The following is a 15,986-nucleotide window of genomic DNA, read 5'->3' as shown; positions in this document are numbered from 1 at the left end:
TCCATTGACAGATTATTCTATTTATTCTTTTAATATGAGTTGGAATTTTCAATTAAAAAAAAACCCATCAAGATGATGTACATGAAAGGGGGCACAGACAATTATCATATCAGTTAAATACATTTTCAAAGGGGTTTCCTAGGCTTATTATATTGATAGCTTATATATACCGTAGGCCATCAATATAAGATCAATAAATGAATGCCACTCTGCACCACAGCCAATCAGCTGTTTACAGCCATGCTAATGGACAGAGCTCTGTGTCCAGTGTAACAGTCGCTTTCAGGGCTATTCCACACTCAATTCTCATTCACTTCCATGAGTTTTTAAAGGTTATTTATTGGATCCATACAGATCCATGTGCATTTATAGCAATCCTTTTTGCAGCTTTATATATGCTCTGGATAAAGTAGTATTACTCCAAGATTTCTGACTACTAAACAGTACTGTATTTGGTCAAGTACAAGTTATGTTTTTCCTATTCCCCTCTTGTCTTGATTGCAGCAAACTACTATATACACAGCTAAGCATAGAGCCTCGGTTTTTCTATTTATCCCAATTCTTGAGTTGCTATTTCGTAATTTTCTAGATGTAGTCTTAAACATTAACAACATTTCGGAGTAAATGCCACAAATGTTTATAAAGAGTCCAAATCTTTTCTTGCACCTCAAGACTTGTACACATTCCTATTTGTGTGTATTAAACACATTTTTATAAACCAGCTATGATTTTATGTATGGCTGTCCTTTCATTCATTGTATTGATGTGTATCAAGTGATGTGTGCATAAACTGAATGTCAACACTGACATGTGAAAAATCTAATATAAGCAGAAATTCCGCGCCTTGGCAGGTTCAACATTCTGCATCGAGACAGGTAAACAAGTGATTCATGGTGACTGGAAATAAATAATTGTTATTACGGTGATCCTGTATCCCTAACATGAAAATAAGTGTAGTCTTATATCACAGGACTACTATATATAAAATCTGTTAGGTATATAAAAATTTTCAGACTTTATGTTCTGTACATTCCCTTTTAAGAGTAATGCCAAAAATGTCCCAAAACAAAAATAACTATATGTCTATATTGATGCATATATACACCTATTGTAAAAGAAAAACAAATTTATATATATATATATATATATATATATATATATACAGGGCCGATTCTAGCATATTTGCTGCCTGAGGCGAATATTAAAATGCTGCCCCCCCCCCCCGCTCCCTGTTAAGTAAATGCTGAAAAATTTTCTAACAATTAACAACCCTACAGGCAGCTCCCTGACACTGTGTGACTGACTACAGGATCTGAGAGGCATTAGTGACATCTAGTACCTTATAGATGACAATCTCTTCCATCAGGAGGACTTTATTCCGGGTTCTCCAATCCATGACGTATCACTGCTGAATTCACGGGCAGATATCTTCAGCTCCGTGCAGCATCTCCACCCGGCGCCCCTAAAAATACCACAGTCACTTACAGTATGAAGTCTCCTGGAAAACAACACTGCGCTCCTAAATAATATATACCCCTCACAACACAACTGACCGCACGCTACCCCACATATAACACATCCCTTCATTATATAGGGATAAAATCTATATACATATAATATACTGTATCCCATATACAGCCCCTGCAGCTAAGTAATATACTGTACCCGATATACAGCCCCCCAGCTTAGTAATATACTGTACCCGATATACAGCCCCCCCAGCTTAGTAATATACTGTATCCCATATACATCCCCCCAGCTTAGTAATATACTGTATCCCATATACATCCCCCCAGCTTAGTGATATAGTGATATATAATATATACAGCACCCCCCAGTATAAAATGATTCTGGCCCCATATAATATATACTGAATCCCCCCCAGTATAAAATAATTATAGCCCCAAATAATATCTATAGCATCCCCCCAGTATAAAATAATTATAGCCCCAAATAATATATATAGCATCCCCCCCCAGTATAAAATAATTATAGCCCCAAATAATATCTATAGCATCCCCCCCAGTATAAAATAAGTATAGCCCCAAATAATATCTATAGCATCCCCCCCAGTATAAAATAATTATAGCCCCAATAATATCTATAGCATCCCCCCCAGTATAAAATAATTATAGCCCCAAATAATATATATAGCATCCCCCCAGTATAAAATAATTATAGCCCCAAATAATATATATATAGCATCCCCCCAGTATAAAATAATTATAGCCCCAAATAATATCTATAGCATCCCCCCCAGTATAAAATAATTATGGCCCCAAATAATATCTATAGCATCCCCCCCAGTATAAAATAATTATAGCTCCAAATCCCCAAATAAAATATACAGAACCCCCACCCCCACCCCTAGTATAAAATAATTCTGGCCCCATATAATATCTATAGCATCCCCCTAGTATTAAACAATCATAGCCCCAAATAATATATATATAGCATTCCCCCCAGTATAAAATAATTACAGTATAGCCCCAAATAATATAAATATATATTGCATCCCCCCCAGTAATAAAGAAATAATTATAGCCCCAAATAAAATAGCATTCCATGATCCCCCCCCCCAGTTTAAAATAATTCTGGCCCCATATGATATATATAGCCCCCCCCCCCCCCCGCAGTATTAATTATTAGCCACAATTAATTAAATACATGAAAAATAATAAAAATCATACTCACCTGCAGGCAGCTGCTCCCTCGGCGCGGCTCCGGTGTTCACGCGGCTCTCCTGTGAGACGCGGCTCCGCACAGCGACACAGGCGTCATGGCGCCTGTGTCACTGCTTAGAACGGAGCGACGCAGCTGCCGGAAAGGCGCTGCGTCGCTCCGCATATAAATCGCGCCTGTGTCTTAAAGAGACAGGCGCGATTTATTTAGCTGGTGGGCGATTCGGGCGTTAATGGACGCCCGAATCGCCCACTTTAGAGCGGCGAATTTCGCCGCCCTTTACAGGGACCCGCATTCTGCCGCCTGAAGCGAGATTTTCATCTCGCCTCATGGCAGATGCGGCCCTGTATATATATATATATATACCATGTATATTCTATACTTTCTGTAGGATATACTGTTTTTAAGTAGTAATCAATATAGTTGAAAAACAACATATATGGCACACATATATTGTACATTTGGGAAAGTTTTTTTTATGTTTAGGGCTTTGAAACACGTCCATAAAAAACAAATTATGGATATGTACTTATGAAATGCCCACTCCTTATACAATAAAAGGAGAGAAGCTAATAACAATAAGGTAACAGTATGGTAAGTAGCAGACAGCATTCATAAAGAACAAATAAGTAGCATTCATTAAGCATCAAACCAGACAAAAACAATATGCAAATATACAAGCATGCCCAAATAATGGAATGCTAATATAAAGCAATAAATGAAAATAAATATTAAGGAAATAATACACATAAATATTCAAATCTAAGTAACAATGACAATATGAATGTTACTACTTGTATATATACATGTATTATGCATCAACTGAGAGGGAAAATACCTGGGTGGGAGGTTATTCTTTTATACAGCACTGGCCAATAGGGATGTAATGTAGATTGTATGTCTCAATAGAAAGTGTCCGTAGAAGATGGGAAAAGTATCAATAACAGATAAATGAGCCAAAGAATTGCATATTAAGTTAGTTTATACTGTACATTGAAAGATACAGCTTACTTCATATAACCAAAGGCCTCTAAATAACATATCTTCATTTATTAAATAATCATATAATGAATAAAACAAAATGGGGGTCATTTATCTTTGTTTGTTTTTGTTAGTTTTTGCCTGTCGTCTGCTTCTTTTGTAATTTATCAATCTCACTTTTTCTTTGTGTTAAAAGAGGGATTTTTTTAATATCTCTTTTTGAGACATTTGTTACAAATGTCACAAGTGACTTCTTCTCACTTTCTGAATTTGGGACATTTAGCACATCTGGAATAGAAGATAAATGCGTCTTACTGATGAAAAACAAATAACCGGTGGACATTTCAACATGTCCCCAAAAAGCTGCAAAATATGCAATGTCTCAAAAAAGACAGAAAAACAGGAAGAAAAGAAAGATAAATGACCCCCAATGAATAGTATACTTATAGTCAGCAATGACCCCATTACTCGTACCTTGCACACAATGTGACCCACTGCTTTACTTCTATAGTTGCTCATCCATGGGACCCGTCGTTTTGCTTATTTAAGGGGCAGATAAAGCTATTTTCACGGTTTGATGTTAAAGGTCAAGTCAAGGCATTGTATCATATTTAGATTTTTGGCTGGAAAAGATTTCAAGAGTGGTTTATATGTTCTACTTACCAATATCTGCCCCAAGAAGGATGGTGCATGTAAAATATCACTATGACCTTAGATTAAAAAAAGTCTGGTCACGTATTTCATGTTTTACTGTAGTCCTGGCTGGGATAGCTGCCTGCAGAGCATTTGGTGAAGCTTATACATACTATAGCAACTGTTCAGTTGTCGGGTTGAGGGTGAAAGCTTCTTCTGTATAACAGTATTTACTGCATGCACACACTAGTTATTGAGTTGGCTTTCCTTCAATAATGTAGTCTAGCCAGTAATGTCTAAATTTCCTTATACTAGAGGTTTAAAGGTCACACTCTACATCTGGTTAAGCTGTGATTTCAATGAAAATGTTATGAAGCAATGCAATGGTTAAAGTAGAGTAGTATTACTGTAACAATGCCGAAAGATCAATTTTACATACACACATTAGGAAAATGCACACACCCTCAACGCAGCGATCCTGAAGAATGCCTGAATATCACATTACTGCATTATGGAAAGACAAAAACAACTCACATAGCATGGCTCATTGCTGGCAGCTCAGGACCATTCATCTTCCTATCACTAGGATATCTGCTTTATTCATGTATGAAACAAACTACTATTTGTGTATTTATAACAATGGGAGAACTGCCTTATTTTTCCATTCTGACAATCTAGATAACTATCGTGGAGACCATCAAGTTGTCAGATTAGTATGAACATAGTCCTATCGTAGACATCCTAAAATAAATCTCATTCTTTTATAGATTTGTGACCACAAATATACATTTTTTGCTACTTTTAAAGGTCTTGTTATTTATTGGGTTGGCTTTGTTCAGCCAATATACCCTTTAAGAGGGACATACCATACCTCCAAATGTATATTCTCAACAACCATTCTGATTAAATGAATAATTGGATTGAAATATTTCTCAAATGATAAATAAAAATTGTACTACCCCACTTGTATTAAAACATGAAATAAATTTGCATATTTCTGAACAATGTCTGCTAATTTTAGGATAAAAACTACTTCCACCCCATGAAAACATACATTATGATAGTATTATTACTAGTTATCTAAGGCTAAAAGCTGACTAACAGAGGAAGATGCTAGAACACATTGAAAGTCTTCTTAGTTTGTAGATTGCTAACTTTGCTTTTATATTCAATCAAGAGGCAAAAGCCAAATAACATGGAAACAATGTGTAACAGGTTTAGTAATAACTAGCCATGAAAATGTATGGCACCGACAAGTAGTAAGGAGTTAATAGTAGAACATGAGGTTTAAGGTGAAGATATTCTGAGCACATTTCATGTGGTTTGTTACTCTACATTACAGTCTACATTACATTAATTTAGTGCTTATTGATTTAAGGACCAACCCCTGCTCTTTCCAGAAATTAGAGGCATAGACATTGAAAATGATATCTCTTATGTTGTTCATATGAATAAAACTGTCAGCAGGTTATGTAAGGTCAAACAGCAAACGATTATTAAGGGAAGTAAAACAGCACTAACAGTTATGACCAGGGTAAAACTTGAAATGAATACACATAGCTAAGAAACCACTACAGGTGGTCCTCTACTTAAGGACACCCGACTTACAGATGACCCCTAGTTAAAGACGAACCCCTCTGCCCACTGTGACCTCTGGTGAAGCTTTCTGAATGCTTTACTATAGTTCTAGGCTGCACTGATCAGCTGTAAGGTGTCTGTAATGAAGCTTTATTGATAATCCTTGGTCCCATTACAGCAAATTGAAAATCCAATTGTCACTGGGGCAAAACATTTTTGTCTGGAACTACAATAATAAAATATACAGTTTCAACTTACATACAAATTCAACTTAAGAACAAACCTATGGAACCTATCTTGTACGTAACCCAGGGACTGCCTGTACTGATTACAGCATATTCATTAACCTGGTTATACCCAGATTTATTGAAGCCCCTGCTCCAGTTTTCTGTCAGACTTTGCATGTTCTTTTTAGTGCATGTATTTATAAGGTATCCGAGACACATATGTGTCGAGGCTGCACTATTCCTGACGCTATGCAAAATTCTGCACTGAAATGGGGCGTTCCGGTGCACAGTCGGACCATGCCACACATTTATCAATCAGTGTCTGACAGAAGTGTGTCGTGTGCTATATGTGAAAGGTGTATCAAAAAAAAGTTGGTGCACTCAGTCGGAGCAGTGTAGGGAGTGCCAGATTCACAAAGAATGTGCCGCACAATTCCTAAATCTGACGCACCCTTCACACTCCACAGGCAAACTGTACATAGTGCAGCTGGCACTGTTTTTTCATAAATGTCGGTCAAAGTTCCTAAATTCTTGGCATTTTTATCAAGGATCTTAGTCTACATATACACATGTGCTATTAAACAGGACACAAACAACTGTCCCGTGGTCCACATGTTAAGTGTACCATAACTTTTGCACCAAAATTTGGACACATTTATCTGGCATACACTAAGCCACCAAATAAGAGGTACAATATTACATATAGACAGATACTCCGCTGACAGTACAACAATCCATAGTGGATACAACCAAAATATACGAAAAACAATAACAATAAGTAATTTAGTATGTAGGTTCTCCATGCAGCGTCTCTCATACCCATGCTGACATGGTGTGAAAAAACACTGGGCCTCATAACAAAACTGTCTGAGAGTAAAACTGCTCTAGTTGCTCCTAGCAACCAATTAGAGCTCAAATTTCATTTTATAAGCTGCTGTGAAAGCTGGGCTTTGATTGGTTGCCATAAGCAACTGGAACAATTTTGCTCTCAGATACCTTTGATAAATCTCCCCACTACTCCTTTGCTAAATTCCATCATTTATAATTGTAAAAATAACACATGCTTCTGTTCTATTTACTTGCATATATGGAAGTCACATTTACTAAGGAGTTTGTTCAGTTTTCTGTTGGATTTTGCACTTTTTTTGTGTGAAAACTGCTTGCACATGTATTTAAGAAGTGTTAGCACCATATATGTGTCACACGGGACTCATTTGTGTCACGGCTACACTACCTGACACAACACAAATTTCTGCACATAAACAACGTTTATCACACGGTGCACAGTCGGACCGCTCCCCACATTTATCATGCAAAGTCCCGACAGAAATTTGTTGCACGCCTCATGTTAAAGATGCAGCAAAAAAAGAGTTGGTACACCCTGTCGGAGCACCAGATTCATGAAGAGTGTGCGCCACAAATTATGAATCTGGCACACTCTGTACTATACACAGGCACTTTGCACTGTTCTTAGTAAATGTTGGCCAGAAGAGTTGCAGTTTACCAACAGTTCTAGGTGTTTGTTTTTGTATGTTTTTGTTTGTTTTTCACAATTTTATAACAAAATGGACACCCCAAGGGATAGTGTGAGCTTAGCCTTCCTTTGCAATACCCAACATTTAGACAAATGCAATAAATCTGCCCAATATAGAGTCATAGGAGCATTAGTAATTTGATGGTATTCCAGAAGACATACAAGATTAGAGCTCTGGCTATTCTATGATAACACAATCATTTACTAAGGGACCGAACACCGCACCTTCGTCGGGTTTCCCGAATATTTCCATTTTGCGCTGAATTGCCCCGGGATTTTGGCGCACACAATTGGATTTCTGTCACATCGGCACCGGCTTGCACGCGGCAGAAATCGTCGGACAACTCTATGGATTCGGACAAACCGCAGAATTGAAAAATGATTTGTAGACTTTGGATTCGGACGTGGACTTTGGTTCTGTGCCTGTGTTTAGGTGGTACCAGTCATTCTATCTCTTATTGAAAAAAGGATTTGTGTCGCAGGATCAAGCACTCACATGTACCAGGAAGAAGCTGGTGAACTCCTGTGGACCGCGGCGCAGCAGCAACACAGGAAGGAACTCAGAAGCACTATGTTAGTGAATCGCGCCGGATCCGAATCCACGCCGGACAACGCACTTCGGGATTGCAACGGGATCGGGTAAGTAAATCTGCCCCAATATATTGATGAGGGCTTCCCCCTCTATTGGGGACTTAACATTATCACAAGTCATTACAGACACAAAAGAAACAAAATAGTCAACTTTCAAGTTCAGCCCTGCTACATAAACAATGTGGTTAAAATCTCCAATTACTTCCAATTACTTCACATACATGAGAGAATATCTCCTGTGGAAATGGCATTGACTAGGAATCTTGTCTAGTGAATAAAAAGCATGGTTCATGTTAGTTTGTATCTACACGTGTAGCAGTGCTCAGTTTGTCATTTACCTCTTTTTGCATCATGATGAGCTACGTCAAACTCAACTCTGCAATCTCAATAACAGAGCTCTGCAATCTCAATAATATACTGACCAATATTCTGAAGTTTAGTATAAGATTAAGCCCATTCGGCAGGGAGTTCACTAACCACAGGAATTGTTACAATCTTAGACATGTAACCGATTTTAACAATTTGTATACAGTATAAATTTATAGCAGTTTAATAGCCCTATAACAAATAGTACATGCATATATATGTCCACATATATATATACACACACATCCACACACATAGGTATAAATATTGAGTTGGGAAGTTTACTGTCTTGCACTAGATCTAAATATATAATAAGGATACAACTTTCAGTGAAACTATATACAACATATCTTGTTTCACCTCTGGAAGACAAGGCTTCTTGGTCTTCTTAGGGTTTTTAATATACAAAAATAATCATTCTAATAATTCCCATTGGGGACACGGCTATATACATACATATAGTTTTGAATATCAAACACAAATGGCTGTGTAATTTGCAATTGTCTGCTACTGTGTTACTGAGGATTGTAGGATATTTTAAGGGGATATTATATTCCTTGTGCAAATCCTTACAGGTCATGTTTCCTCCACAGGGAAATGGTAATAGTCTATGAGCCACAGAGCTTCCTGCCTTCACTGTACATGTACAAGTATAGAACCTAATGTACGAAGACTTGTAAAGTATAGAACCTTGTCCTTCAGCAGTAGGTCCCCAATTATGTACTCAGGGAATGAATTGGAATACAAAGTAATATCACTGTTTGTGCTCGCTAAGTTAAAGGAGTTGGAAATATGCATTATTTAGGAATATGCTTAGGTTTTCACATGAACACATGTTAGTACATAAATAACTCTAAAGTGGCAGAACTAAGTACCTTGAATACACATGTTATACCATCACATACAGAAGTAAAGGATAACATTTAAAATAAGGCAAAACTTCTATAACTATATTGATCCAAACTTTGATGTCTTTTTAAAAGAACACAATAAAGACCACAAAGACAACACAAATAAAGATATAATAAAGGCAGATATTGTATTTCCGGGACCTCAAAAAAAGTTATGTCTGATGGTTCCTACTGTGAATGGCAGATAAAGGAGTCAATAGCTGTCTGTGCTGAGATTGCTATTAACTAGAGAAGGACACTATTGGGCCCTACTATAGGATCCTTGGGCAACCATGCAATTGCTGTATTTGCTTAATGTGTGAATTCTGTGTCTGCCAAAATACATATTATAATATTAGAGAATATTGATGATAATAAAACTTTCAAAACCATATGGATTAAATTAGTAATAATATAATATGCATTAATAGGTAACAGAAGGCAATGGAAGGAAAAGTCATTTCAGTAAAACAGAAGCATCTTAAAAAAAATATTATACATGGTAACCCGGTGATATTTCAGGAATCTAGATTCAGGTTTTATGAGGAAAGCTTACATGTGGCATATTAGATTTTTTACTGAGCTAGTTCCTCTGTTTTTATAGGTCTCTGTTAATTGATAGTTCATATCGATCAGGAAAATAAGTTGAGCGGCTTCCATATTTCAAAGGCATGCCAGGTAAGCCACATCTGCCTAGAGTTTCCTGGCATGCTTACAAACTGGGGTATGTCCCTCCCTTGTGAGGCTTGGATTTCTAAGCAGTATAGAGGATGGAGTGACTCAAGGTTATATGGAGCACAAAGCCTCTAAACCAAGACTTCACATTTTAAAATAGCCTCTCATTTCCCAAAGAAAAAAAAATCAATAATATGACTTAAATCTTTCATTAGAAGCTGAAACGCTTTTTAAATAATGTATGGAATGCAGAAATTAGACAAGAGTGACATTAGCCCGGGCCAAACTACTGCGAGAGGTTATTACATGGACCGGCACAGGAGCAGTGTGGCATGCTTCATTTACACAACTACACAATGAAGTATCGGCCGATGATTTGTCCTTCATCTGACATACACTATGCTATGTAGTACAGAAAATGACAATATAGCTAGACTACTGAATGCATTATTCATCCGTGCAAGGAAGGGCACTGAGGATAACTTTATTATTAGAAGTTGTTGCTGAGAGTTATAATGCAGCCCTGCTGATAATGAGTGGATACACCTGTTGCAGTATGGGCACATACACCGAAACAAAATGCATGATCTTATCTTACCTGGATGTGTCCCTGGTACATTGTGCCGCAGGGTCCCCTGGAGAATGTGTGCTGGAATATGAGGAGCCTATGGATTCAGGTGCTGTGACAGTGTAATGATACAGTGGATCCTTGCACGTCGTCCGGGGAACTGTCCCTCCCTTTGTGGTGCTGAAATAGGCGACTCCGCTCGGAGTAAAAGCGGATGCAGCAGAGATCTCCTGCGATAACAACTCTACGTCTGGAAAGAAACTCTCCTTCTCTGTGTAACTCTTTCGCTCTTACTGTTTTCCTCGTTCATCTCTTTCAGATGGATGGACCCTCCCCAGGGATCACCAGCGCACCTCCTCTTATTACAATGTGCTTATTGCAGGACTCATGACTGCTGGCAGCGTGACACAGAAATACTACATAGGACTCACCGAAAGGATCACTGTGCTAGTCTCTCCCCTCCTTCATGACATCAGCAGGACCTCCCCGCATCTATTCCGCCCCTGCCACAGTCACTATAGCTTCTGCTAAAACTCCTCGGTCACCTTCTTTCAATGCTGAGCCAGCTGAGGATCTCATGCACTAAGGAAACTATCAAATAATAGATCCAGAAGGCAAGGAGGAAATAATTCTAAGTAAATACAAATCTTCCCAGTAGATTATATACACAATGCTACAATTCTTTTCTAATCAGAGAATAATGTGTTCCTAATCTACACAATGCAGCCATAAGGGCTCTGGACTGAGAGTTCTCTGGCGTCCTGATGCTGACACAGACATTTAATTGTTGGACTGTCCGACTCTAATGCACAATTATAATGGGACCAAGAAACTGTCCGGATGTGATCGCTTAGTGCTGATTGGAAGTATTATACTAGGCAGACTTCAGCAGTCTGGCATCACTAGAGCTGTGCTTTGTCATAGCATCATGTCATGATACATCACTCTGTCTAGCTCTGCTGCCTAAGATTTCACAAAGATTAAAATCCATAGCCGCAGTAAGAGAGTATGTGGATGAAGAAATTACACTGTTAGATTACAGAAATCCTCTAAAGGAGATATTGAATCTTTTGCAAATCACCCCTCACCAAAATATAGGGGGGGGGGGCATATACTTCAACAAGGGATAACTAACCAGTTTCACCTCTGAGTAACACTGTCTGATCTCTATAGGAGCATGGAGGGGGGTCTAAACATATCCTGATGTTAGACATCATCCAAACCTCTACACAGTTATGTCAACCAACATAACAGACAGACATCCCCATTAAAATGTTACAATTAATTTTTTTTTTACTACCTCCTTAGTCCTGTACTACATAAAGTAATTGAGCAACGGTAGTAAAAACTATTGCAACTCCAGTAGTTTCTCCAAGGGAAATACTAAAATCCATTACTCTATGGTGAAAAAATCCAAACTTGTGAGAATTTATATAATAGTTGCAAAAATAGATTTTTTTTTCTTTTACATGAGTGAGTAAGCTTAGGCAGAGACGTTTCTAGGTACTTTGTTTTACAGGTAATTAAATTATATACATTGCATTGTCATTTTAGCATAAACAGTCCCTCACCTAATTGAAAATATTTTTGAGACATTTTTTATATGGATTATAGTGCATGCAGGTATACCGGTATCCAGCACACTGCCGCACCCCCCCCCCCCCCCAAGTATATAGGTAGCCAGAACACTGCTCCCCCAGTATATAGGTATCCAGCACACTGCCACCCCCCAAGAATATAGGTAGACCAGCACACTGCCCCCCAGTATATAGGAAGCCAACACACGGCTCCCCTAGTGTAAAGGTATTCAGCATACTGCCCCCCCCCAGTATATAGGTATCCAGCACACTGCCCCCACAGTATGTAGGTAGCCAGCCCACTGCTCCCTCCCCTATAAAGGTATCCAGCACACTGCCACCACCTCCCCATTATATAGGCAGTCAGTACACTGCCGCCACCCTCAAGTATATAGGCAGCCATCACACTGCACCCCCCAGTAAATAAGATCCAGCACTTTTCTCCCTCCAGTATATCGGTATCCAGCAAACTGCTGCCCCCAAGAATATAGGTATCCAGCATATTGCCAACCCCTCAGTATATAGATAGCCAGAAAACTCCCCTCCCCCAATATAAAGGTAGCTAGGACACTGCCCCCCGGTATAAATGTAACTAGGACACTGCCCCCCAGTATATAGGTACCCAGCACACTGCTCTCCCTGTATATAGGTATCCAGGACACTGCTCCCACCAGCATATAGTTTTCCAGCACATCACTGCCCCCCACTATATAGGAATCCAGCATACTGCTCTCTCCATTAGCCAGCACACTGCTCCCCCCCCCAAAAAAAATACAGGTAACCAGCAAACTGCTCTCCCCAGTATGTGGGTATCCATCACACTGCCACTCAATCTGAACAGTGAGTGTGGAGATGTTATTTTTGGATTCTTCTGGCGCGTTTAACCTCAAACCTGAACACCTATGTTCCAAATTAGCCAGGGTGAATGTTTCAGCTGGCTTTATAAAAAGGATTTGTGATTATCTGACTGAGCTCCGCAACGTGTAAAATTTGTGTTGGGTCTATTGGCGGTGGTTGTAAGTAATGTAAGGGCTCCTCATGGTACATGGTCTTGACTCAATACTTATTCCTATGATACACTTCAGACTTCAAGTATATTCAGACAACACTGTGGTGGTTGGCAAGGGGAAAGGAAATCTACCAGTTGTTCTAGATGCAAGTTGCCTATGGCTGCAGAAGCTGCATCCAATTTTTTTCTTAATCATGGATGCAGCTGCTGGCAAAATAAACTTTAATATCATAATATACAAATACGTTTCAGAGGCTACTGGGGGCATATAGTAGCCCAAGAGCAACTTCACGCCCCAGTAGCCACTTCATACCTACCTCCCCACTCGTCTTTACTTTCATTTTGCCCCTTGCTCCTGAGCGATTGTGCATTAGCTCAGAGTCTTCTGACGGCGGCACATCAGCAGTGGTGGAGGCTATGTGCATTAGCTCCTGTTCTTTCTTTGTTGACGCATTAACAATAAGGAGCTCTGCGCTGGAGAGGAGTAGGAAGTGACCCCTTCCCCCTCCATAGAAAACAGCGGCGCATGTACTATCTTTCTCCGGTGTAAGCCACGGAACGGTGCCACACATGTGTGGCACTGTACCGCCACTGGGCCACCATTTCTGTCTATGGGGATGTATATGCGGCCACAAATTTGCATCCGCATATACATCCCCACAGATGGGGGTGCAAATGAGCCCTAATAGTGTGTGCACACGGGCATTTATACACGGGCTGCATGTGTAACAGGCCTTAGGATGTAAAATAACAGCTTATTATTTCCTGAAACTGACAACCTATTAGTATTGTCTATAGAGGTTGCAGCCATTATGTACTATCAGAATTTTATTCGAATTATTGCTTGCTGCATGTAGAGAAATGGAAATTTCCAAAAAGGTTAGCTTTTCTAAATGACTTCTTTTATTATGTCAAGGGCTATTAGCTTAAATTAACTCAAACTGCATGCTAGTCTTAAGATAAACATCAGAAAAAAAATTTTCAAGCCTAATAATTTATTTGGTGTGTCTTCTGGCAGTCTAGGCGCCAGAAAATTAAATCTATGCCAGCTATAAGGTGTATTTTATGTCTGTTATCTTGGGTATATTATTATACATTTGTTGGATGATGGTAGTCCTCTCTTCTCACACTGTTACCAAAATAAAAGGTTGACATTTTGGAACATAAAGTGCCTTAAGAAAATATTTTATGACTTCAATATGACTCAAAACTGATGCACTGAACCGCATACATTCATTTTATTGGATCAGTTTTAGTCACATTTTCTTTGCAGTTGAAATCACTTCTAGTTTAAAGGGAACCTGTCATGGCTAATTGGGAATTTATATGTGGGCGCATTAGAAAGATAAAAAGTTATTTTCCCCTTTCCCCTCATTCCAATTGGCACCTGCACGGTCTGTCAAGTGATGTGCACAATGCACAGTGATCCGGGTTATTATCCCATTTTTACTTGACGGACCATGAGAGGAGGTGCCGATCTGCATTTGTAAGGCTAGTGTGCCTCATCAGACTCACAGCTAGGTGAGTACAAAAGTTTGTTATTTACATTTTTACCCACCTACAGACTTCATACAGGTCGATTTGGGGACCTAAACCACAGGTCCATGAGGACCTGTATTTGGTTTAGGGTCCGATATCAATCTGTCAGGTCCTCTTTAATGGTTGTTAAAAAAAAGACAAAGCTGATTTGATGCAAGTTTAGGTAAAAATAGTATACAAATAGAGATGAGCGAACACACTCGTCCGAGCTTGATGCTCGTTCGAGCATTAGCGTACTCGAAACTGCTCATTGCTCAGACGAATATATCACCAGCCCGAGAAAATGGCATCTCCCGCCGTTTTGATTTTTGGCGGCCAGAAACAGAGCCAATCTCAAGCCAGGAGACTCTGCACTCCACCCAGCATCACGTGGAACACTTACACGTCGATAGCAGTGGTTGGCTGGCCTGATCAGGTGACCCTGGAATAGACTAGCCCCTGCCCGCGCTGCTCACATCATTCTCTGTCTAGATGCCATTAGGGAGAGAACTGCTGCTGCTGCAGGGATATCGTTAGGGTGTTATATTAGCTTACTGTTAGGCAGGAGTGAGTCTACAAGAACCCAACAGCCCTTGTTAGGGCTAGAATATTTTTTTTTTCTTTGCTTGTGGCTGGGCTTGCTGGCACTAGTAGTGCAGCTAGTACCATATTGTGAGGAATTTGCAGGGAGACTTGCGAACGTTCTATTTAGCTCTTAGTGACACACATATCCATCTCAAAAACCTAAGTGGGACAATTTATTAGGGGTTTGATTGAATTAGGCACAGTCTGCCGAATTTTTTTTCTTTCAAAACTTTAAGTCACAAGCACAGCACAAAATCCAGTTGTGTGCTGTCAGTGTAGGTTAGAAACTAGCCATACAAGAACCCAACAGGCCTTCTTAGGGCTACAATAGCTTATATATTTTATTTTTTTTTATTTGCTGGTGGCTGGCCTTGCTGGCACTAGTAGTGCAGCTAGTACCAGATTGTGACGAATTTGCAGGGAGACTTGGGAACGTTCTATTTAGCTCTTAGTGACACACATATCCATCTCAAACCCCTAAGTGGGACAATTTATTAGGGGTTTGATTGAATTAGGCACAGTCTGCCGATTATTATTTTTTTTCAAAACTGAAAGTCATCACAGGCACAGCA

General features: G+C 39.3%; 1 protein-coding gene across 3 annotated transcripts in view; it reads right to left on the bottom strand.

Annotated features, from left to right (window-relative positions):
* PEX5L (peroxisomal biogenesis factor 5 like) overlaps window positions 1-11,158 on the bottom strand; it is a 164,335-nt gene extending 153,177 nt beyond the window's left edge. For all 3 annotated transcript variants that reach the window (XM_072142740.1, XM_072142741.1, XM_072142742.1), the window contains exon 1: window positions 10,756-11,158. In XM_072142740.1, coding sequence (XP_071998841.1) covers window positions 10,756-10,776 — 21 coding nt within the window. In that variant the 5' untranslated portion in view covers window positions 10,777-11,158. The remainder of the gene's footprint in view (window positions 1-10,755) is intronic.
* Window positions 11,159-15,986: the final 4,828 nt, after the last annotated feature.

The sequence above is a fragment of the Engystomops pustulosus genome, chromosome 3 (genome assembly GCF_040894005.1).
Source record: "Engystomops pustulosus chromosome 3, aEngPut4.maternal, whole genome shotgun sequence".
NCBI lineage: Eukaryota > Metazoa > Chordata > Amphibia > Anura > Leptodactylidae > Engystomops > Engystomops pustulosus.
The sequence above is the reverse complement of the archived record's forward strand: the minus strand, read 5'-3'. Positions and strand labels throughout refer to the sequence as shown.